At 58.9% G+C, this 24548-nt stretch overlaps 2 protein-coding genes across 3 annotated transcripts; one reads left to right on the top strand and one right to left on the bottom strand.

Moving 5' to 3' along the window:
• Positions 1-2437: 2437 nt before the first annotated feature.
• Positions 2438-6234, bottom strand: LOC107305688 (dehydrogenase/reductase SDR family member 4-like). Of its 2 annotated transcripts, none has more exons than XM_032446109.2 (8): positions 6106-6234; positions 5451-5628; positions 4810-4911; positions 4654-4724; positions 4498-4549; positions 4096-4230; positions 3694-3749; positions 2438-3615 (listed from the first exon to the last, which is right to left on the bottom strand). In XM_032446109.2, the coding sequence occupies exons 1-8, from the start codon at positions 6216-6218 to the stop codon at positions 3405-3407; spliced, it is 918 nt and encodes a 305-aa protein (XP_032302000.2). In that variant the 5' UTR covers positions 6219-6234; the 3' UTR covers positions 2438-3404. The 2 variants fall into 2 exon arrangements, with proteins under 2 accessions (XP_032302000.2, XP_015706940.1); XM_015851454.2 differs by having other exon boundaries at positions 2438-3596.
• Positions 6235-6370: 136 nt separating this feature from the next.
• Positions 6371-24524, top strand: LOC107305687 (capping protein, Arp2/3 and myosin-I linker protein 3). The gene is made up of 36 exons (XM_085533196.1): positions 6371-6686; positions 7732-7826; positions 8290-8340; positions 8782-8841; positions 9496-9617; positions 9933-10012; positions 10113-10183; positions 10754-10827; positions 11124-11199; positions 11652-11740; positions 12926-13020; positions 13417-13503; positions 14159-14268; positions 14595-14672; positions 14747-14823; positions 15366-15470; positions 15550-15619; positions 15717-15798; positions 15881-15977; positions 16260-16314; positions 16414-16586; positions 16659-16727; positions 17256-17349; positions 17424-17522; positions 18070-18192; positions 20518-20631; positions 21111-21292; positions 21892-21979; positions 22322-22402; positions 22728-22791; positions 22876-22946; positions 23382-23437; positions 23638-23809; positions 23922-23992; positions 24089-24182; positions 24282-24524. The coding sequence occupies exons 1-36, from the start codon at positions 6371-6373 to the stop codon at positions 24504-24506; spliced, it is 3666 nt and encodes a 1221-aa protein (XP_085389322.1). The 3' UTR covers positions 24507-24524.
• The last annotated feature ends 24 nt before the right edge of the window (positions 24525-24548 follow it).

Below are 24548 nucleotides of genomic sequence, written 5' to 3'. Positions count from 1 at the left end.
TGAGTCACCTGGGAAAAATTAATGGGATGCTGTCCAGACTTGCAGACAGACTGAGCTTGGTGAGGGCTATTTATGGTGTCACTGTATTGTTAAACTGTGTAGCTGGGGTGGGAGGCAGCCAAGCATTTGTTGTGCCATGTGTGGGTTATCCAATCGTATTATGCCATGACTGCAGCTGGTGGGTATAAAAGGTTGTTTGTGCCGCTATGAAGTTGTACGCAGTTGTTAACTCACATTAAGTCGTCGCTGAGTTCCACAATCCCACTCCCACAAAATGGCGCCTGAACAGGGACCCGGTTGCACTTGAGGACAATGAAGGAACGATGGGGAAGTGCGCCCACAGGGGAAAGGACGGCGGCCGGGAGTGCTGCAAAGCCGCAACTGACGAACGACGTGGAGCTTGAGGTAGCCCTGTATGTATTACAAAGCTGCTTAGAGAAGTAGGGGGTGAAGCTCCGGGCCAAAACTTTGTCGCGCTGGTCACGGCAGGTCAGGCTAAAGGGCATTGTAATGACTTGAATGCCGCCCTTTTTCAAGTCAGGGAGTGGCGGGCAGTTGGGGATGACCTGTGGGACGCAGTTATAGATGAACAGAAACATGCTAAGAAACTGCAGGCACCCTGGTGGGAGGTTCCTGACTGTTTGAAATGCTGCCATATGCAACGTGCTACTGCTCAGTGAGCCATGCATGCCCTAAGAGCAGGAGATGACGGGAAGACGCAAGGCTCATCAGATATGATGTTTGGGGCTGGTCCACAGTCCCTGTTCAATCCCTGCCCCACACCAACCGTCCCTGAGGTGTTGGTGCTCCATCCTGCCATGGTGTCTGGCACGCTGGATCCAGCGACGGCACCGACTGCCCCGGCCGTGACACCACAGCCCCCAAATGAGCTTCGGCCCGAAGCTCCTCACCCCGACGAGGATGCATATCCACCTCTACAGGAGTGGGGGGCAGGGGGCAGCTGCAGTGATGTACCCTGGGGGGAGAGTGGTCAGCTATTTGTGAGATGCAGTGCTAGAAGGTGAATGGGGTGTGGTAGGGGAGTTATCCAACAGTGCATTCCCTGTGGTTCATCAACAACAAGATGTGGGCCAGCTGGCCTGATGCATTAATTTTTATTGGAAACTGCTACAGCAGTTAGGAAATACGGTTACAGAAAACAGGGTACATTCTGGAGCAGCCAGGTCCTATGTGGGTCCCGGCTCACTGGACTCGCCCTTACCATCCTCCTGTTGCTAAGTCAGACAGGTGCAATCATTCACAAGATCGAGCCTTGGGTGAATGTACAGGTAACATGGGCCAATTCTGTTAACCAGTCAGGTTTCTGTCTTAGCCTACGGTGTGATAGTAGTCCATTTCAGACGTGTTTGATAGGTCTTCCAATACTTAACCAATCAGAATTGTTTCATGAGTTTATCAGTTACCCTAGCATTGAATGTAATGATAGTTTGGCTGTTAGCAATCTTTCTGCATGCTTAATTACAAATTTAAATGTCCCTCTTTGATGGGATCCGCAGGAACTAAATTTGTTAGGGTCAAAAGCGGTGGGACCAATGCCAGTGAATGAATCGGCGTGTTTGATCATTGACAATGAGATACACAATTGGCTGTTGAGAGAAATTGCTAGAAAATAATTAGGGTGGCACCAACCTCACCCTGAAATTAGGTAATTGTTCTGGCTCAATCAAGAAATGGGGGGTGGGGGACCGGGGGGCAGAAAGCAGCATGGATCAGCAAGGATCTGCTGGGCAAACTGAGGGAAAAGAAGGGGAAAAAGCGGTGACAGTGGGAGCAGGGATGTGCAATAATACAGGGATGCTGTCTGGATTTGCAGGATGGGATTAGGAAAGTGAAGGCACAGATGGAACTGGATGGAAAGGGATGTTAAAAACAAGAAGGGATTGCACAGGTACATAGGCCAGAAGAGACAGGCCAAAGAGAGCGCACCTAAATGGGAAAGGAGAACTGGCTACAGCAACCGTGGAGGAGGCTGAGGAGCTCCATGTGTTCTTTGCCTCAGCCTTCACTGCAGCCAGGATTCTCGTATCTCTGAACCTCACAGTCCTGAACCTGAAACTCCTGGGGGGAACTGGAGAATCAACCCCCCGCCCCCGGCTGTAAGGGCAGAACAAATCAGAGACCGACTCATGGGAGTGAATGTGTGCAGGACCTGGGGGCTGATGGCAGCCACCCCAGGGTCCTGAGGGAGCTGCCTGATGTGGCTGGCAGGCAAAGTCCCTGGGGACCGGAGAAACGGAAACATCACAGGAAGAACAGGGGAACTGGAGAACTGCAAGGTTGTGAGCATCAACACTGCGCCTGGGGGGATCACAGAGCGGATCCTCCTGGAGGGGATGCTCCTGCAAGGGATGCTCAGGCACATGAGGGATGAGTGTGTGATCCATCCAGAGGGAACTCAATAAACTCAAACCGGGACTGTATTCCCATAAAGTCTCTTCATTTTTTTGCTGATGTGTCTCAGTGACTCCAAAACAGAGTCATTCCAAAACCATGTTTGCAGAGGTCACACCCAGCCACGAATTTGGGTGGCATTCAGGTATTGCTTAACGAGCTGCTTATACAAAAATAGTCTGGAGTGCATCTTTTCCAACCTCCACGAGTCTGTGATTCTATGATTATTAATTGTCCCTGGCAATAAATGGACCCCGTTAACTGCCATTGTGCTGCTTGTTAGTGCTAACAGGGAGCATGATGAAATGGGGATATCACAGGAGGCCCCAAGGGTCCAAGAAGATGCCAGCTCAAGATAATGCCTGTCCCTTCAAGATGGCTGCCAGCAACGTCAAGATGGTCGCCCCCATGTTGAGCGCTATGATGGCTCTCCACGTTGGCCCCAAACAGACACCTCTGAGCTGTGACCAGGGCAGTGTCAGTGGATTTATTGGGGGATCCAAAGTGCCCCAAAAATGCTGAAGTCACCCCAAATCTACCTGATTGCTCCTAGAGTGTCCCCTATGGATCCTGGTGTCCCTGAGGGTGTTCCCATGGGCCTCCATTTCACCACAGATTGCCCCAAACGCCCCATATTGATTTCAGCGTCTCCTACAAGCCCCCCTAAACTTCTCTGTAGACCACAATATCCCCTACAAATGCCATAATCACCCCCTACAGCCCTCAATATTCCTTATAGACCACCCCAGATGTCCCCATATGCTTCTGTTAGCCTCAGTATTCCCTGCTGATCCCCCTAGAAACACAATGGGGACATCCAAGGAGACACTGGGGCCTACAAAAACCTCCATGGCACACCCAGAAGTTTTCTGCAGGTCCCAGCTCCCCTCAAATGGCCCCAAGTGCCTCTTGTGGAGCTGGATGTTCCCTACAGGTCCCCTCATCCTCCAAGACTAAACCTCAGTGTCCCATCAGGTGTACCCAGAGCTCCCCTACAGACACAGATGTCTCTCACAGTCCAGCCCCCGGTGCCACGCAGTGATGCCATCCCCACACTCCCTGGGGTCCGTTATAGGCGGGATGGGGTCCCCCCGGCCACCACCATGGTCTCTCCCACCACGTAGGAAGCAGCAGGGGAGCAGAGGAACGAAACCACCTCGGCCACATCCGACGGCGTTCCCAGCCTGGGGACAGGGAAGGACACTGCGGGGTCACCCCTTGTCACCGCCACCACCCACAGCCCCTCGTTCCCAGGCTGAGGCCCTCGGGGCCATTCCCCACCTGTCGATCCCCATGGCGGACATCAGCTGTTCCTTGGTGGCCTCGTTCTCCCACAGCTGCAATAGAGGGACATCACGGCCACTCACCTTGAGACCCTCCCATCACAGACCCTGCCCCCCACCGGCTCCTCCCACCCCACAACCACACCCAAACGAGGCCTCACCCCGAGCCCCCACCCCACATACAAGACACTGCTCCATGCCCTGCCCCAGTCAGACCCCCTGGGAGGACGGCTGGATAAGAGGATCCTGCAGGTCTTTTCCAGCCTCGTGATTCTATCATTCTATGACCCCACCGCTCAGGCACAGCTCTGCCCCTCTGCATTCCCCACCACGGGGCTCTGAGCACCACCCCACAACTCCACCCCCCCACCAGCCCCCCATATCCCCCCCCCGCCCTCACAGCGGCACTGAAGCGGGTCTGGATGAGTCCAGGGGCGACGGCGTTGATGCGCACTCCGCGGGCGCGCAGCTCCGGGGCCAACACCTTCACCAGCCCCAGCAGCGCTGTTTTGCTCACGCTGTACGGACCCAGAGCCTGCGAGGCACAGGGCTGGTTGCACCGCGTCCGCCTGTCCCTCCACCCGTCCCACCACCGTCAGTCCCAACCATACGCCCATCCATCCCATGAGCGGCTGCACACCGCGTGTCCCAGCAGCCATTCCTCCACCTCACCCTTCTTCCATCCACCACCTCCCATTCCTCCACCCCAACCATCTCCCCACCAGACCCACCTTCACCATCTCCCTCCCCCCTCTCCCCCCATCCCAGCAGTCCTCTTCCACCCCCATCGCTCCCCACTCACTGGGAAGGGCATAAACCCAGCCACCGATGTCACCAACACCACGGCTCCTCCACTGCAGGAAGAAAAGGGGTGGACCACTGTCAGATGGGACCACCCCCAAGAAACCCCTCTCTCCATCAAGCCCCTCCCCCCCAATACAGCCCACCCTCTTCTCACCCTCTCTTCTCCATGTGGGGCACCACCAGCTTCACCAGCATGGCTGCTGCCGTCACGTTCACCTGGAAGATCTGGAGGGGGCAGAGCCACAAGAGTGGGGTGCAGTCAGTGGGTTGTGGTCAGTGGGGCAGGGCATGGGGGGGGTTTGGGGGTCACCTTCTCCCAGGCCGCCTCCTCGACCTCCAGCGTGCTGCCCATGACCGGGTTGACGGCGGCGTTGGAGACCAGGATGTCAATGGCCCCATAGGTGTCCAATGCCTGTGGGAGGATTCACCCCAAAGAGTGATGGACCCCACAGACCAATGGGATGCCCTCATAACCCCACGGGATACTCACAGTGCCTCAAGGTTCAGTGGAGCCTCCACAGACCAATGGGACTCCCCACAGAACAATGGGATTCCAACTCCATGGGGCTGCTCACAGACCCATGCCCCCCCCCATAGAGCCCCACTGAACGATAAGATCCCCCCAGTACCCCACAATGTGATGGTACCCCAGCAGTTCCCTGTAGAACAGTGGAACTTCCACCATGCTCCATAATTCCACGGGACCTCCCTGACCGCAGAGCTCTATGACTCCATGGGACCCCATAGTCCCAGTGCACCCCACTGCCCCACAGTCACCCACTGCCCCCAATAACCCCATTATCTCCATAGCCCCACTGACCCTGCATAACCCCATAGGCTCCCATAGACCCAGCGCCCTCCACAATCCTCTTTCTCCCCATTGCGCCATATCTCCCTGTAACTCCCCCCCAGCTCCGCTGCCCCCCACCCCCCCACCCCCCACCCCCTCACCGTCTGCACCAGGCGCTGCCGGTCCCGGGGCTGCCCCACATGGCAAACCACCCCGCTGACCTCCAGGCCCTGAGCCCGCAGCTTCTGCACGGCCGCGTCCACGTTGTGCTGCCGCCGGGAGCTCAGCAGCACCCGGGCACCCGCCGCCCCCAAGCGCTGCGCCACCGCCAGCCCGATCCTGTGGGGAGCGAGGGGACGGGGGCACCGTGGGGAAAGGGGGCCCTGGGGGAGCACGGGAGGGTCGTGGGGACACGGTGGGTGTACGGAGACATGGGGATGTTTGGGATGATGGGGGGGTGTGGGGTGACGGAGGAACATCGGAAATGTCTACAGGGTCAAAAGGGTTATGGGGGGGGGGAAGGACTTGGGGACTGTGAGTTGATGGAGACCACGGGGAGGTTTATGGGGAGATTTGTAGGGGGTCTTTGGTGTGATAAAGGGGACGTGGGGCTGCGGGGACACGGGGAGGCTGTGGGATGATGATCAACTCTTCACTATGGAGTTCCTATGGGTACACAGGGCGTTATGGGGGAACACGGGGGCCAAAGGGGACACAGCGGGCTATGGGTCACCGGTCAGGCAAAGGGAGATGGGAGCCACGGGGGGGCGGGGAGCGGAACAGCCGGGGGGTCACGTCGCGCTGTGGGTCACTCACCCGTCGGTGGCGGCGGTCACCAGAGCCACCTTCCCTTCCAGGGTCCTCCCGGAATTAGGGGCACCCCCCCCGGACAGAGCCCGCAGCCCCGCTCGCCCCATAGCGCCCCACATCGCCCCGCACCGCCCCGCGGCCTTTGCCCCACCGGGGGAGGGGCCGGAGGAGGCGCCGGGAGCGCTGGGGGGGTCGGGAGGGACGACGGGGGGGGCGGCAGGGGGGAGGGGCGGCAGGGAAGGGGGAGGGGATCGGGGGGGAACTGGGAGTTATGGGGGCCAGCAGGGGAATAGGGGGGCTGAGGTCGTACAAGGCGGTATTGGGACAGCGCGTGTCACGGGTTAACTGTACTGGGGAGGGGCGGGGGGGGCACTGGGGGTTATTGGGGAGGGGCAGGGGGTTATTGGGGAGGGGCACTGGGGGCGCTGGGGGTCGCCGGAGCGCTCCGGGAAGAGCCGGGCTGCACTCGGGATCCTTCGGACGTTTCCGGCTCCGCTCGGGAACTTCCGGCGTCGATCGGCTCGGCTCGGCTCCTGTCGGCCGCGGCATGGCCCCGCCGGCGGGGGACGTGTCCCGGGAGCTGCAAGGTACCGGCGCCCGGCGCCCTATTACCCCAGATCCCTCCATTCACCCCAAATCCCACCCACGTTCCTCCATTTCACCGCCAGCCTTCTCAAAATCCTCCAATTTCCCGCTGAATCCCCTCAATTTTCCATTCAATCCCCCCATTTTCCTCTAAATCCCACCCAGTTCCCCTCGTTTCACCTCCGATCTCCCCATTTACTCTCAAATCCCGACTAAATGCTTCTATTTCCCCCCAGATCCGTGCACAATTTCCCTCTATTTCCCCTCAAATCCTGCCCGAATCCCCCCATTTTCCCCCCCATTTCTCAATTTCCCCTCATTTCCCCCCATATCTCCCTCCATGGGGTCCCCCATGAGCCCCTGTGGGCTCAGAGACCCCCAAAACTCACCCCATATCTCCCCACATCCCCCATCCAGTCTCCTCATATCTCCCCAGATCTCAGTGCCAATCAGTCCATCACCCCATAGCGATCCATTTTCTTTCTGTGGAGCCACCATATTCCGTCCATAACCCTCCTATCACTCTCTGTAGCCCCACAATCCCCATATCCCTTCCACTGACCTTCCCCATCACCTCAGCACCTCAGCACCCCTCTTCGCACTCCCCACATTCCCCGCAGATCCCCTCCACAACCATCCCATAAACTCGCCCCAATTACCCTGTAACATCCCCCCATAATCCCATAAGACACCCCCAACCCTTCCCAACCCTTCTGTTGGCCCCTAATGTACAATATCGCCCCCATAAGCTCCCTAGCCCCATAAACCCCCTCAGATTCCCTCCATGCTTCCCCACGTCCCGCCATAACCCCCCAGACCCCATAACCCCCCAGGTTCTCCCATAACCCCCCTATTGCTCCCCAGCCCCCCCCTCTTTTCCCCCCGTGCCCCCAAAGCGCCGCTTACGGCTCGGGGTCGGGCGCTGTCCGTGGTGCTGAAACAGGCGCTGAACGGCCATGGGAGCGGGGAGGGGGATCGCACTGGGGGGCGTTTGGGGGGAGGTTACCGGGGTGAATCCTTCCCCTCGTAACCCCCAACCCCATTCAGAAAGCATCCGCCGGGCCCTGGGGCGGCCCCGCATCCACCTGCTGCTGCGTGCCCGCCTGGAGACCAAACCCCGTCGCCTGGAGGAGAGGATCCTGGTGGGAGCTGGGAGGGATGAGAGGAATGGGAGGGGGTTCGGGGCACTGGGAGGGGGGACTGAGGGCACTGAGAGGGACATAGGGGTTACTGGAAGCACGGCAATACTGGGATCAGGCTTAGGGGTACTGGGAGTAGAAATGGAAACGCTGAAAGGGGGTCTGGGACATTCGCTATTCAAGACCTAAGAGTTACTGGAAGCACTGGGAGGGGGTCAGGGGCTACTGGGACTGAAAACAGGGACACTGAAATGAGTCTGGGGGCGCTGGGAGGTACTGGGAAGGAGAACAGAGGCACTTGAAGGGGAAATGGGATGCTCTGGGGGGGAGCCTGATGGCACTGAAAAGGGAAAGGAGCCAAGTTGTGGGCTCGGGGACATCACTGGGAGAACCAGGGGGCACTGGGAAGGGTCTGAGCTCTCACTGGAGGCACTGGGAGCACTGGGTCCCTGCCTCTGTCCCCCAGGCCCTCACTGCCTGGCGTCTGCACCTCTTTGGCCCCACCACACCGGCCAAGGTGAGCCCTTGCATGCGAATCTGCATAAGTGAATGTGTTTGATTTTCACAAGGATTGGCACTGGGATGTTCATAATCAATAGGGACATTCAGAGGGATCTGAATGAGTCCATCCCCCAGCACAATCCATTGCACGAGAAACCACGTGAGGATTTGCATGAGCCTGTTCCATAACACAAGCATTTGTGTGAGCATTTGCACAAGGGTTCACAGAAGGAACTGTTTGCACAAGTCTGACTTTTGCACAAACATTCACATGAAGGAAAATTGCACGATCATTTGCACAAGGATTTGCACAAATATAAGTACATGGAGTCCATCCTCTTGCACAAAGGTCTTCACCCTGCTGAGCCCGTTTGTACCTGTTTGCGCAAAGATTTCCGTGAGGATTTGCATGTCCATCTGCATGTCCATGTGCACAAAGATTCCTATTTGTTGCCAGGCCGAAGGTTCCCTGAGTGTGCTGGAGATTCGCTGCATCAGCGCCACCAGCCCCACCCAGGTACCCAGCACCTCCCAGTGCAGACCAGTATGGGCCAATGTGGACTGGGGACCCTCAACGACTTGCCCAGAATACATCATGCCTCCCAGTGTGCCCCAGTGCCCTTCCAGTGACTGCCAGTACCCCCCTAATGATCCCCTTCAGTCATTCCTTTGACTTATAATGCTTCCCAGTATGGACCAGTTTGGACCAGTGGCCTCCCACTGCCTGCCCAGTCTCCATCCAGTGACTCCCATTGCCTCTCAGGTCCTTACCGTATATCCCATTGCCTCCCATTATGGACCAGTACGAACCAGTCAGCTTCCATTACTTTCCCAGTGCCCCCCCAGCACCTCTCAGTGATTTCCCAGTACATCCCAGTGCCTCCCAGTCCCTCTCAGGACACGTCCTGTTCTATCTCCATCCTCCCAGTCTCCTGGTGTGTAATCTTTTCTTCCAAGACACCCCAGTGTCTTTTCACCTTCCAGAACTTCCCTGTACTCCTCCAGTCTCTCCTAGAGCCCTCCTACCCCCTCACAGTGCCTTCCAGTGTGTCCCTCCCCAGTCCCCTCCATCTCCATTAGAGACCCCCAGTTACCCCCAGGCCTCTACCAGCCCCCCACCCCCCCACATCCCCAATGCCTCCCAGTGCCTTCCAGTACACCCAGTTCCTAGGTGCGCCTGGACACGGAGCGGGGTCCCCTGGCTCTGGCTCTTGCCAGCCCTGCTGCTGCCGCCTGCCTGGCCCGGGAGCTGGGAGCTGCCCTGGGGCGGGCCCTGCCCTGCGCCCCCCCCGTGTGAGCCATAGGGGGGATATGGTGGGACGGGGTTGGGGTAGGAGGAGGGGGAGGCATTAGGAGAGGGCAGGACGGGGAGGGGAAGGATCTGGGATATACTGGGAGCGGTCTGTGGGAGGGTTGGATGGCGCTGGGTTATACTGGGATGGACTGACGGGGGTCTGGGGGCATTGGGATGAACAGGGAGGGCACTGGGGTGGACGGTCACGAGGAGTGACTTGGGTGTACTGGGATGAGCTGAGGTGGGAATGGACGCACTGGGACACACCGGGGGGCTGCGGGGGGGGGGGGGTCTCACGCTTGTCCCACTCGCAGCTGGACCCTCCCCCCGGCCCCGCCCCTCGACACCTCCCCCACGTCGGAGAGCTCCGCGTCCAGCGGCCCCAGCGTCTGCGGTGAGGGGCGGGTCCGGGGGCGGGGCCTGTCGCCGGGTGGGCGCTGTCTGGGGAGGGGGCGTGGACAACATCGGCCACTCCTCCCCCCCGACCCCCACAGGGGGCTTCTCGGACACTTACGCGGCGCTGTGTGACTACAACGGGCTGAGCTGCCGGGAGGAGGTGCAGTGGGTGTGTGGCAGGAGCTGAGGGCTATGGGGCATTGGGGGTGGCTTTAAGGGGTTCTCTGGGGGGCTTTGGGAGGTTTAGGGGGTCCCTAGAGGCCTCTGAGGGAACATATGAGGGCAGTATTTCAGAGGGTATGGGGGGGTATTTTGGCTGGGCCGACGGGGTTTATGAGAAGCTTTCTGGGGGGTTTCTATGGCGTTCCTAGGGGGCCTTGAGGGGTCTATGGGGAAATCTTTGGGGGGTCTTGGGGGTCTAAGTGGTCTCTGTTGTCCTGAGGGATCTATGGGAATAAATGTGGGGGATTCCGTGGGGTTTGGGATGCAAAGGGAGTATGGAGTTTTGGGGGGGGGGGGGTGTCTATGGTAGTTTGTGGGTTCAGCACTAAGGACAGAAGTCTTGGGGCTCTATGGGGGCTACTGGGGAGTCCTTGGGGTCCTTCCACGGACCCTTAGGGGGTCCCTGGGAGGCCATAGTGGGTTTATGGGGTCCTGTGGGCCAGTGATGGGTCTATGGGGTCTATGGATTTCTCTGGGGGTGTCTCGGGGGGCTATGGGGGTTTTGGGGTCCCCCCAGGACGTGGACACGCTGTACCATGCGGGGGAGCGGCGATGCTTCGATCTGCGGGACTTCAGCCACTTGGAGAGCAGGTGATGGTGGCACTGGGAGTACTGGGAGGGACTGGGTGTTACTGGGAGCACTGGGAAGAGGCTCGGGGCTATTGGGAGGCACTGGAAGGGGAAAGGGGTCAGTGGAAGGGGTTTGGGAACAGTGGGAGGCACTGGGAGGGAGAATAGGAATACTGGGAGGGGGTCTGGAGCACATGGAGGCCGTGGAAGGGCAATGGGGAGCTACTGGAAGTACACTGATGCTTACTGGGAGCGCTGGGAGGTGGCTCGGGGATACGGAAAGGAATTGTGTGTGCTTACTGGTGGCACTGCTGCAGGGAGCTGGCGCTCGCAGTGGCAGCACTGGGCTACAACCGCTGGTTCCGGGGGCTGTGCTGCCGTGACCTGCGCCTGGTGTGTACCCCAAACCCAGCACCTCCCCACAGCCTCCACTTTGGGATCCCCTCACAAACCCCCACTGTTGGACCCCTCCGATCATATTCCCCCAGTACTCAGATTTGGGGGAACCCACTGTCCCTTTACACACGCTTTGGGGTGATCTGCTTACCTTCTTGCCCCATTTTTGAACTCCTTCCATCTTCAGGGTCCCCCAACACCTCACTTCCATCTCAAAATCAATGTTGGGGTTTCCATAACCTCCTCCATTCTGTCTTGAGGTCCCACAAGTTTCAGGGCCCCTGCAGTTTTGGGAACTCCCTCAATCCTTCCACACTATTTTAGGAGTCCCTCACTCCCTTAACCCTCCATACTCCTGTTTTTGGGTCCCCACCCCTGCCCCGTTCTCGAGGTGCTCCCCATTTTGGGGTTCTGCCTCCAATTTTGGTGTCTCCCATGTTGTGGTGCAGAGCAGTGAGGTGCAGGCACAGGTGCTGCACGCTGTGCGTCGCTCACCCGCGCTGGAGGAACTGATCCTGGACAACGTGGGGTTAAACGCGTACGCTCGGGGTCCATTCCCTTGGGGTTGGGGGTGTGCACCCTAAGTGGAAGGGGTGGGATTTGGGGGGATCCTGAGGGATGGAGATGTTAGAATGGTTTTGGAGGAATTTGGGGCAGGATTTAAGATGGTTTTGGAGGATTTTGGAGGACCATACTGGAAGGATTTGGGGGAATATGGGTGATTTTTGGAGGTTAGGGAGTTTTGGAGGGGTGGATTTTTGGGACAATGTTGTTGGCGTTGGGGGGATCGTGGTTGATTCTGGGGGAGATTTGGGGCCATTTTGTTTGGTTTTGGGGGTGTGTGGGGGGATTTGGAGGAATTTTGTCTTTTTAGGGGGGAAATGTTAAGGGTGTCAGGGTATTTTCAGGGTGATGTTGGTACATTTGGGAGGGAGATGTGGATATTTTGGTTCGGTTGGGAGAACTGTTATGAGTTTGGGAATCTGGAGCATTTGGGAGGTTTGGGGTGGTGATGGTGGGGATTTGTGGAGATTTGGGGGATCCTGAGGGGGGAGTTGGGTGGCTGAGGATATTTTAGGATTTTTTAGGATTGTAGAGGACTTCAGAATACTTCAAATAAAACTGGGAAGTACGTCTTAAGGCATGAGGGGCTGAGGGATAGGGGGTGGGTTTAAGTAGCAATTTGAGAGGTTTGGGGGCATTTTTGAATGTTTTGGGGGGATTTTAGGGCCCCAAATTTGTTGGTGCACACAAAATGTGGGAGGGGAAAGATCTGTGGCTTTTAGGGTGGATTTTGGGGTTTGGAGGGGAACTTTGGAGGAGCTATTGGGGGATGCTGTATAGGTTTAAAGGGACATGGTAGATTGCAAATTTGTGGGTGCACCCTAAGTATGAAGGGACAAGATACTAGTGGAATTTAAGAGGTTTGGGGAATATCTTGATGGGGTTTGGGGGGAATCCTGTGGAGTGCTGGGATGCTTCAGAGGGGTACGAAATTGGAGATGTCCCCTTTAGTTGGGGGGAGGTGAGATTATGTGGGATCAGATTTAAGGCGTTTGGATATCCTTTGGGTTGGGGTGCATGAGGAAGCCTTTGGGGGAATTCTGTGTGCATTTTGTGTTTTGAGTGAGAACCTGGTGGGTCCGGGGGGATTTGGGGTGAGATTTGGGGGCTCGGGGTGGTTCAGAGTTTGAGGTGCCCAAATTTGGCATTCCCTCCCCAGGGACTTCGCCTCCCGCTTGGCAGCGGCGCTGGCGGCGCACCCAGACCCACCGCTGCGATGCCTGGAGCTGCCCCGTGGATCCCTGGGGGACAAAGGTGACCTCCTTATCTCCACTGCTCCCCAGATTTCCTACTGCTCCTCAAAGCTCCCCATGGCACCCCAAACCCACTTATAGCAACTTAAAAACCTCCCTAGAACGCGCCAATTCTCCCATTAGACCTCAAATCCTTTTCTTGCACCCCAGGAATTCTTCCTCCAAATTCCACCCTAAATGCCCCTTTGCACCTTTAATTGTCCCCCAGATCCCATTACTGTAATCCAGAAATCCCCCTAGAATCTCATACTCTCCCCTTCTACTCTGAAGCATCCACTGCCCCCAAAGCCCCTGACTCCCTGATTCCCTCCACCCCCACCAGACTTATTTGGTGTTCCCCAAACTTTTGGGGCCTGCTCTTATTTTGCACTCCCTCAATTTTGGAGTCATTTCCCAGGCTTGGCAGCACTAAGTCAGCGCTTCCTGGGGCTGCCCGGGGGACTGCGACGGCTACGCTTGCCTCACTGTGGCTTGGGGGCACGAGGTGGGTCTGGGGGCTCTGTGTGGTGTTGTGGGGCAGGGGGTGTTGAGAGCAGGGAGGGTGTGATGGGTATGCGGTACTGGAGGGAATATGAGGGAGGGGAATGGATATTAAGGGGCCATTTGGTGATCTATAGGGTTTTGGGGTGCCCTGCAGTGTGATGGGGACCCGTCGGGCTATTGGGTGCCCGCAAGAAAATTGGAGTGCCTTCTAGATGACGGTATGCCCCATAAGGTTTTGGGGTGCCTGTGGAGTTAAGGAGACCTACTGAATAATGTGGAGCCCCATGGGGATACTGGAGTGCACATGGAGGTGTTGGGGTGTCCACTGAGGTTATGGCGATGTCCGTTGGGCTGGTGGGAGGGGGAGATTGTGTTATTGGGCTGCTTCTGCAGCAGCGGGGAGCACTCTAAATGTGGACAGATTAGTGGTGTGAAAATGATTGTTTTGGTACCAAAATATTTTGGGGGGGTATAATTCGGGGTTGTGAGGTGCAAGTGAATATACTGGTGTTCCTGTTGGGTTCTGGGGAGTCCCCTGGAGATACTGGGCTGTGCATGGAAATACTGGAATGTATATGTGTGCTGTGGTTCTCTGTGCCTCCATGGGTTCCTATGGGTCTCCTCCATGGGAACTGCACCCCACACTTGCCTCACAGGATTGGCAGCGCTGGGCCGGGCGCTGGGCGCAAACCCTGCTTTCCGCAGTGCCCTACAACTGCTGGACCTGGGCCACAATCCTGGGCTGCTGGGCAGCCCCCACGGCGCTGTAGGATGGGAATGGGGTGCTATGGGGCAGGGATGGGGTACTATGAGGTGGTGGGGCAGTGGAGGTCAATGAGGGGTACTGGGACTGGAGTGGTGCTATGGAATTGGGTAGGCTGTATGGCGTTGGAGGGGATGCTATGGGCTGGAGAAGGAGTTGTGGGACTGGAGAAGTTACTATGGGGTTGGAGAGGGGGTGTCGGGCAGGGTATAATGGGATGCAATAGGGCTGGATGGGATGGATGGTGCTGGATGGGGTGGGTGGTACTATGGGACTGGGTGGTATACTATGGAGCAGCCATGGGGTCAGGCTCTACTCCACACCTCCAGGACCTCTTTGCCTTCCTGGCTCAACCCAACGCCCTCCTGCACCTTGACCTGGCTTCCACTGACTGCGCCCTTGATGTGGTGAGGGGCTGTGGGGTCGCCATGGGGCTGCCTTGGGGCAGTCGTGGGGCTGATGCCCCCCTTGTGCCTCCCAGCTCTTCGGGGCGCTGCTGCACGGCTGTTGCTCACGGCTCAGCTACCTCAACGTGGCCGGGAACAGCTTCTGCCACCGGTCAGCTCCTGCCCCACATGTCGATGGTGGCTGTGGGGCAGGGGGCAGGTGGGGCCTGGGGAGGTGGCTGGGAGCCCATTGAGAGTTGGAGTACCCTACTGGCCAGTCACGAAGGCAGAGAGGTTGTCTGGAATATCTTTGGGTGGTTGGCCATCCCACTGTGTGGTAGAGCATCCTGATGGGTGGTAGAGAACCCCTCTGAGCACTGGAGTGCTGTATTGACCAATCAAGAAATGCCATTGGGTGGTTGAGCACCCTGGTGAATAGTGGAAGGACCCCTTTGGGCATTGGAGCACCCAACTGGCCAATCTCTTGGGTGATCTGGAACACCACTGGGTGGATGAACATCCTGTTATGTGGTCAGGAACCTCATTGGGTGGTCAGGAACCCCATTGGGTGGTCGGGTACTGTGTTGGGTGGTCTAAATTCTGTTGGATGTCCAAGGGCTTCATTGGGTTTTGGCCCAACTGGTTGGTCTGGGGAGTCCCTGATTGGCCCCAGATGTATAGGGCTGATGGAGCCCTGCTTCCGCCTCCCCTCAGGAAGACCCGTGAGGTCCCACCCAGCCTGCAGCAGTTCTTCTGCAGCACCTTTGCCCTGTCCCACATCAGCCTGGCCGGCGTGCGGCTGCCCCCTGAAGCTCTCAGGTGAGCATCATCCCCCGGGGTGGTCCGCTGCCTTCCTGGGAGATGGGGTGGTGGGCGCACCATGACCTGCCCTCCCCAGGTCTCTCCTACAGGGATTGGCCGCCAACACCCGCCTGAGTGACCTCCACCTGGACCTGAGTGGCTGTGAGGTGGGGTGAGGGCACGGCCCAGGGTGGGAGGGTCCTTGTGGGCGCTCCACCTCTCACCTCATTTTCTGTCTGTCCAATTCTTGGTGCCACCTTACAGCTCCGCTCGCCAGGGGCTCGTGTGTTGGAGGAGCTGCTGGGGGGCATCAGTGCTGTGGGCAGCCTGGACCTCTCAGATAATGGTGAGAAGAGGGAGAAACCCCATCCTGGGGGCTGGCCTGGAACCCTGCCGCTATCTCCAGTTTCTCCCCACGCTTCTCTCAGGCTTTGATGCCGATTTGCTGACGCTCGTACCAGCCCTGGGAAGGAACAAGGCCCTGAAGCATCTCTGGCTGGGCAAGAACTTCAGTGTCAAGGCACGGTGAGTGCCCCTGCTGGACTCCCCCTGGTCACATAGGGCTTTATGAGGGCCCTCCTTCCCACCGGCCCTGGAGGACATAAACAGAACCATGGTTGGGCTGAGTCCAAGGAGGTCCACTTAGATCCTAATGGCCAAAGTTGTGTCATGGAAGCCCACCAAGACCCGATGGGCCATACTGTGCCCATGGAGGCCCACCAAGACCCCAGAGTACTCATTGACATCTTCTAAGACCCCATGGGCCAGGTTGTGTCCATGTCCCACTGCTCTTTCTCCCCCCTTCAGAACACTGGAGGAGATCCTCCACAAGCTGGTCCAGGTCATCCAGGAGGACGACTGCGTGAGTTCCCCAGAGGATGGTGGGATGGCAGGTGGATTTCCATACACTTCTGTGGATCCCCCGGACCCCATCTCATGTCCTCTCTGCCCTTCCCATAAGTCCCTGCAGTCGCTGTCAGTGGCTGAATCGAGGCTGAAGGCCAGGACCTGTATCCTGGTGAATGCGCTGGGCAGCAATGCCTGCTTGGCCAAAGTGGACCTCAGCGGGAACCTCATGGAGGACATGGGCGCCAAGATGCTGGCCAAGGCCCTGCAGATCAACAGCACCCTGCGGTGGGTGGGTGGTTTCACAGGGGGTTCAGGGGTGGTCTCTCCACCCCGATGTCACCTGTGGTCCCATGGCAGGAGCCTCAGCTGGGACAGGAACAACACGACAGCTGTGGGCTTCCAGGACATCGCCAGGGCAATGGAGAGGTAAGTGGGACCACGAGCATATTGTACTGCAGGTAGACACCCCCTCTGGAGTGTGTGAACACCAGGTTCAAACAACCAACCAGATCTGGACATGATACCTGGATCTCCAGACAGGCCAACCAGTTTTTGGACCTACTTGTCAATTCTAGACTGTGCAACTGGCTGTTCTGTATGGGTTGATGGGTTAACAACTGGTTCTAAACTGGTCAACAGTCTTTGGACTGGGCAGTCCATCCCAGCCAAGTCAGTGGGTTCACAACTAGTAAACTGGTTCTAGACTGGTCAACAACGTCTAGACCAGAGAACCCAACCCAAACTTGTCAATTGGATCACAACCACTCAACTGCTTCTAGACTGGGCAACCATCTCTAGGCTGGTCAGTCATCTTTGGAGCAGTCAACTCATTTAAACCAGTCAGTGGGATCCAGTCTGGTCAGCTGATGCGACAGTGATCAACCAGCTGCTGACCAAACAACCCACTGTGCATTGGTCAGTGGAATCCCAAGCAGATCCATGTCCTCTCTACAGCAACCACACATTGACCTTCATGGCCCTTCCCCTCTGTGATCTCACAGCTGCCTACCGAAGTGCCCCAGAGCGAACAGACACCGGTTGGCAGCAGGTGGGTGGAGGCAGCTGGGGATTCTCTATAATTTGTGTTGGGGAGTCTCAGGCATCTCAATTTCCTTCCTGAAGATCCAGTGGTGCCTCCTACGCAATGGCCGCGGTCCCAAGGTGCCACCAGAGCAGGTGCTCCGGCTGCAGCGGGGCATTGTCACCAGCACGGCCGAGCAAGTAATCTTTCCCCGTGGGCACAGGGAACGTGGGGTCTTGGGGGTGCTTGTGGGGCAGGAGAGGACAGATGTGGGGCTGATTTGTGGCAGCCATGGGGCAGATATGGGAAGCGAGAGGAATACGGGATAGTGGCCAGAAGGATGCTTGGGAGGTTACTGGGGTGGTTGCTAAGGCAGCTTTTGGGGTGATTATGAGTGTTTCTGAGGGGCTGCCTTGGTGGTTCCCAGGGCAGTTGCTGAGGCAATAAGAGCAGAATCTGCTGTTGTTCCTGGAGTGGTTGCCAAGATGAGAGATCGTCAGAACAGTTGCAAGGGTGTTTGCTGGGATGGTTACTGGGGCGATGGGAAGTGTTCCAACAGAATGCTGGGGTGATTGCTGGGGCAGTGGGATGGATTCTTGCCTGGGTGATGGGAGGTGTCTGATGAGGTGCTGGGGCAGTTGCTGGGGAGGTTGCTGAGATGATGGGGGCAGTTGTTGAGGGGATGCCGGGATGGTTGCCAGTTGCCAGGGTGGTTGCCAGGGCTTTTGCCAAGGAGATGTGCTGCAGATGCTCTGCCGGCTGAGCGGACGCGTGCAGGCGGCGGCGCGGGGGCTGCGGGGGCACCCAGGGGCCCAGCGTGACCTTGCAGAGGCCCAGGAGCTGCTGCGGGAAGCCAGGAACGCGCGTGCGGTGAGCACCCCAACAGCATGTACCCAACAGAGACCAACTGGAGCTTGCATGCCCCAAGATTGCCCCAAAACACTCCAAAAACCCCAGCACTGCACCCAGCAGTAGTAGAGCATCTGACCCCCACATTGAGGCATCTTCTCCCCCCCAAAAAACAGAACCCTCAAAGAACCCCAGGAATATCCACAGGACCCCAACAACCCCCGCCTCCAGATTTTTAGCATATGACCACCAAATTGAAGAATCTCCCCCACAAATTTGAGCCCCCAGAGCACCCCAGGAGCCCTGCAGGAAACCCCATCATACCCATTGGAACTGGAGAATCCAACTCCCCTGTTGAAGCTCCTCCCCAGAATTGAAGCATTCCCCCCATTCCCCCTCAGGGAACCCCAGAAACATCCCCCCAGAATAGAATCACCTTCAAAATAGAAACATCTCACCCCAAAATTGAAGCTTCCCACCCAAATAAAGAGAGCCCGTAAGAAACCTGGTCTTTATAGAAATTAAAGCATACCTCCCAAAATGAAGCATCTCCTCCCAAAGCTGAAACATATCCGCACCCCCCCCCCCACAATAAAAATAGAACTCCCCCTCAAAAAACAGAAGCCCTCTCACACCCCAAGACCCCCCAGAACAGTGTCCTTCCCCAAAAAACGAGACCCCAGATCTCCTCCAGCACCACAAAATCAGCCCTGGGGTGCTGACTGCCCCATGGGTCCCAAACTTTCACCATGACCCCCTCCTCCCCCCATGATCCCAATGATCTCCTATGAATCCCACTGCTCCCCTGTGACCCCTGTGATCCCCCATGAACTCTGTGATACCCCGTGACTGCTTTGACTTCCCATGACCCTATAACCTCATGACCCCCCATCACTCCTATGGCCTCCCATGTTGTCCCATGACCACTATGACTCTCATGACCCCTTGCATGACCTCACACCACCCTTCTGCCCTCCCCCCCATGACTCTGTGACCTCCCATTCGAGGAGTAAGATGGAAACACTCAGGCAGTGGGAGCAGGGATGGGTGCCCTGGGCAGAGTACATGGATGTCATCAGGGAAGCCATGGTGCAGATGGAGCTGTGCTGGGCGAGGTGTGGCAGATGATAGAAGGGATTCTACGGGTCCCTTGGTTGAAGGAACAGGCTGGGAGGAATGCACCCTCTGTGATGGATGAGGAGGGGGTTGAGGCAGCAGACGTGGAGGTGGCTGAGGCACTCAGTGAGTTATTTGCCTTGGGCTTCACCGGCAGCCACATCTCACTCGTCTCTCCAGGTGGAGGTGGGGGAGCAAAGTCCCTCCCACTGTAATCAAAGAGCAAGTTTGAGGGCAACTGATGAGACCGAACGTGTACAACCCCTGCTGGATCCAGATCCCGCTGTGAGATGCTCAGGGACGTGAGGGGTGAGCAGCTGGTCTGAGATAGCACAGCTCCCCCCGGGCAGACCGGGCCATACCCACACTGTGCCCTTCTGTGATGGAGCGATGGCTGCCACAGACCAATGCAAAGCAGCTGATGGTGTCATCTGCTGGGGCTCCTGCAGGGCTGTTGGCACCACATCTCCCGTGTGGGAAGACGTGGATTTTACCATTCCATGGGCTGCAGCTGGGCTGTGGTCAGGGGCTCAGTGAGGGGCTGGAGGTGCTCAGGTGTCCCCCAGGGCTCTGTGTGGGGCTGCAGTGCCTGAACACCTTCACCGGGGACGTGGTTGTTGGGATCAGGTTCACCTTTACTGGGCCCAGCTGTGCTTCCTGTGATGGTGGCCCCGTGCTTGTGGAGCGGCACAACAGAAGGATGTGGTGCCACCATGCAGAGGGACCTGGGCAGGCTCAAATAGTGGGCACGTGTGAACTGAATGGGGGTCAGTAGGGCCAAGTGTAGGTGTTGGGTCGGGGCAGTTCAGCTGTGAGCAGCGAGTGGAAGAAGAACCATGTGAGATCAGTCCCGATGAGGAGGACCTGGGGGGTCCTGGGCCATGAAAAGCCGGGTCCGATGGATCCAGGGCTGCGTGCTGTGACCTGGGGCACTGGGCAGCCCGAGCTGGGGGGCACAGCCTGGGGCAGGGGAGGGGATGGGTCGGCTTTAAGGCTAATTCCAACTCTGCCGTGTTATGGTTATTGCCCACAACCCACCATCTCATCACCCCGTGACCTCATGTGACCTCGTGACCTCACATGACCCCATGACCTCACATGACCTCATGACTGCCACAGTCCTCCTGAACTCCCATGACCTCTATGACCTCCGTGCCCCCCCATGACCCCATGACCCCCTATGACTTCATGGTCACATGAGCACCCCCCTGACCCTATAACCCCCCCCAGCTGTTCCCCAGCCTGGCAGCGCTGGGACCGGCCGGGGCTGGAGCGGGGCCACTGCAGCTGCTCCTGCAGGGGGTGGCGGGGGACGTGGCCAAGGCGGTGGACAAGGAGCTGGAGGTGAGAAATAGGGGCACCAGGAGCAATGGGGGCACCGTGAGCAATGGGGGCACCGTGAGCAATGGGGGCACCGGGAGCAATGGGGGCACTGTGAGCAATGGGGAACCGGGAGCAATGGGGAACCGGGAGCAATGGGGGCACCATGAGCAATGGGGGCACCGGGAGGGACTGGGGGGGACAAGGAGGAGTCTGATGGGGAACCGGGATGGAGGGGGGGGAGGAAATAAGGGACATGGGAATGACTGGGAGGGACAAGGAGGGAGCCGGGAGGGACTGGGATGGAGTCAGAGATGGGGAGTGTGCTGGGAGGGACTGGGAGAACAGAGAAAGGACTGTGAGCTGCTGGGAGGGAACTGGAGGAGCTGGGAGTGCTGCAGGCCCTCAGACGTGGCTGAAACCCCAACGAGGAGGGAAGGGCCTTCCAGGGGGGCGTCCCCTCTATGGAAGTCCCCCCTCCAACCTGCAGCCCCCTTCCCCAGGTGCTGCTGGAGGCGCTGCTGGGCCGGGCCGCCGAGCTCTGCCCCCGGGCCACGGCGGCTGGAGTGTGGCCAGGGGGGGCGTGGCTGGGGGGGGCTCCTCGGCCACGCCCCCCGCTGCCCCCCGGCCTGGCCCCGGGGGCTCTGCTGGAGCGGGCAGGGGAGGAGATCCGAGAGCAGCTGGGGTAAGGACCGGGACGGACCGGGATAGATGGGAGCGAGGTGTGGTGGGAAGGCACTGGAAGGGCCGTGGGGAACATTGGGGTGTATTGGAAATGAATGGGAGTGTTCATAATGGGATAGGCAGAGGGACTGGGGCAGCATTAAAGGTGACTGGAAAGGCACTGAGATATAGCAGGAAGACAATGGGATGGACTGGGATAGATTGGGATGTGCTGGGAGAGCATTGGGGTGAACTAGGATAGATTCAAAATGAGCAGGGAGACACTGTAAAGCACCAGGAAGCCACTTGGGTGTAATGGAAGCAAGTGGGGCGTACTGGCAGGATGCTGTAATGTAGGGGAATACACTCGGATATACAGGGAAGCACTGGGATATACTGAAAGGGCACTGAGATATACAGGGAGGGCATTGAGGGTTACTGGCGGAGTGCTGAGGGGAACTGGAGGGCAGTGGGACATATTGGGAGGGATGTGTGGGAGATTAGAAGGGGAGCAGGGAACACTGGGATGGGATTAGGGTGCACCGGAATGTACTGGGAGGGCACTGGTGGGCACTAGAAGGAGAGCTGGGGCTGCCACCACCCAAGTGTTCCTGTGCTCAGGGAGGTGCAGCTGGCGCTGGTGACGTCCCTGACGCAGGCAGTGGTGGCCGAGCTGCTGCGGGAGCTGCGCCGTGTCCACCAAGCTCTGGTGAGTCCCCCCCGATTCACCAACAGCCACCGGCTCCTTTGTGAGCCCCCAAAGTTCTGACACCCTCCAAGGTTCTCCAGTTCCCTGAGGTTCTCCAGCACCCATTGGGTTCTCCAGCATCCTCTGGAGACTTCCAACCCCCTGAGATCCTCCAACACCTTTTGGGTCTCCCAACATCCTTCAAGGTCCTCCAGCATTCTGTGGTGTCCTCCAACCTCCCAAAGTCCTCCAGCATCCTCCCAGCCATCCAACAACTTTTCATTCCCCCAACACCGTTGAGGTCCCTGATATTCTCCAACATTCTTGATCCCAAACCTTCTAAAATCCCCCGTGTGCCTCCAGGCCCAGCACCTGCAGGATCCGAGGAGTCCCCATGGGCAGGAGCCGTCCAACAGCACCGACGAGGAGCTGGGTGTCGATGTTGTAAGGAGGGCAGAAGTTTGGGAAACATCCCAAATCTGGGGGGCGTGTGCATCCCATGCGGGGACGGGTGATCCCTTTGGGGTGTCGGGGTGCCCTGTGGATCACAGGGGAGATATGGGAGCAGTCCATGGGCTCTGGGGACTGTGCTCCAGGCTTTGAGTACCATAGAGCTTTGGGAGGAGGGCAGGGGATCCGGGGTAGGCTTATGCGTGGGGAAGTGAAGGAGTTTTGTGGGTCTGCTGTGGATTTGGGTGGATTGAGGGTGTTGGATTCACGTGACAATTTTGAGATGAAACCAAAGGACTTTGGGGTTCTTCCCTTGGAGGATGCACCGACGCTGCAGCGACACAGACGCTGCCGCCGCACCCGCCCACCTTCCGCCTTCATGGGTGAGCGCCTGCACAGCCACCATCTCACCTCGCTGATCATGGTAATGCAGAGCTGTGCAGCAGCACTAATGTCACTGCACACAGGCCAGGCCGAGGGGCTGGACTCACCGTCACCCCCCGGGAGCTCTGAGGGGGATCCCAAGCTGCACCCAATGGTGAGTATCCCAGCCCACCCCAACCGAGCCCCGTCCATTGCTCCCTAACTCCACCCACCGACCCGCAGCCCCGCCACAGCCCCATAGCCTATATGGGGTATATATATATACCTATAGGTCCTGTAGGTCCTGGACATGGAGACGGGCTCGGCCCCAACCCCACGTCCCGTCTGCTGCCCCCGCACCACGTGCTCACGCCCAGCCGGCACCAAGCCCCGCCCCCTCCCCATCACAGGCCACGCCTCCAGGCTGTGGCCCCGCCCCTGCTCACAACCCCGCCCTCCCATTGGCCACGCCCACCACTCAATGCTCCAATGAGCAGCTACATGTCCCCTGGCCACGCCCCCAAAGACGACCCCCGCCCCTTTAAGCCCCGCCCCCTCTGGGGTGGGCGTGGCCTCCCTTAAAGGCACAGCGCTCCTCCTCGTTCCCCAGCACTTCGGGGCTCCTGAGGCGGTGGGAGGCGGCCCCCAGGAGGAGGAGTTCGGCCGGTGAGCGGGGGGTGAGGGGCTGGGGGGCAACAGGGCGCTGCGAGGGGGGGATGGGGGGGTCAGTGGGGGCCGGGGGAGGAGGGGGGGCTGTCCAGGAGAACAGAACTGGGAATACTGCAGGGGGTCATGGGGGGGTAAGTGGGGATCACAGGGTCCTGCTGAGGGCTGATGGTGTTACGTGGTGCTGAATGGGGTAACAGCCTCCAGACGGGGTGGGTGCGAGCAGTGCTGTGGAGGCGATGGTTGGTCTGTGACCCCGGGGGGCGCTGGGCGGTTCCTGCGGGTCACTCTGTCCGTGTCGCCCCAGGCTGCCCCCCGCAGTGCCCCCCTACCCCCAGGAGCGTGGCTGCAGCCCCGGCCCAGAGGCATCAGGTGTGTCCCCTGCCACAAGCTGCCCGTGGTGCTCGGACCCTCCCCCAGCGCCCCCTTCATGAAGCCCCTCCCCCAGTTATTTCTCCCCTTAATTTACTTAATTCCCCCGCAGCCCCTCCGGAAGCCGCCAGCCCCGGCCTGGAGTGGGCGGGGCTTCCCTCCCCGCAGACCCCGCCCCCTCAGGTGAGTGGCAGCTCTGGTCGCCAATCGCCGGGAGCGGAGCCGCCCTGGGGGCGGGGCCTGGTGCCGGAAGCTCCGCCCTCCCCTCGTGCCACTCAGGCCCCGCCCAGGACGGGAGCGCGGCCCGCGCGGAGCGGCGGCCATGATGGAGGGGGCGGGGCCGGCACGGAGGCTCCGCCCGCCGCCCCGACAGGTGAGCGGGGAGCGGGGCGGGGGGTCTGGGCTGCGCTGCGGTGACGGAGCGGGGCGATGTCCGCGGGGCGCTGTGGGATGTCGGAGCTCCGTGCCGCAGGGAGCTCGGACAGGAGCCGCCAGCCGCCGCCCCCGAAGCCGCAGCGGAGGCAGCGCGCACAGTCCTGCGACAAGGCGGACGCCGGGCCCGGCCCGGGGGGAGGAGGTGAGACCGCCGCGCTGCTCTGAGGGAACCCGCCCAGCTCAGCGCTCCAACGGCCGCTTCTCCACGCAGGCACCTGAACGGCGGCGGGACGCGGCAGCGGCCGCACACGGATGGGAATAAAGTTTTATTGAAGAGAAAGCTGGGGAGTCTCATTAATGGCAC

The sequence above is a fragment of the Coturnix japonica genome, unplaced genomic scaffold, assembly GCF_054131305.1.
Source record: "Coturnix japonica strain WE unplaced genomic scaffold, WE-NBRP24 Scf055, whole genome shotgun sequence".
Lineage (NCBI taxonomy): Eukaryota > Metazoa > Chordata > Aves > Galliformes > Phasianidae > Coturnix > Coturnix japonica.
Note: the sequence above shows the minus strand (reverse complement) of the source record. Positions and strands in the feature narration are given on the sequence as shown.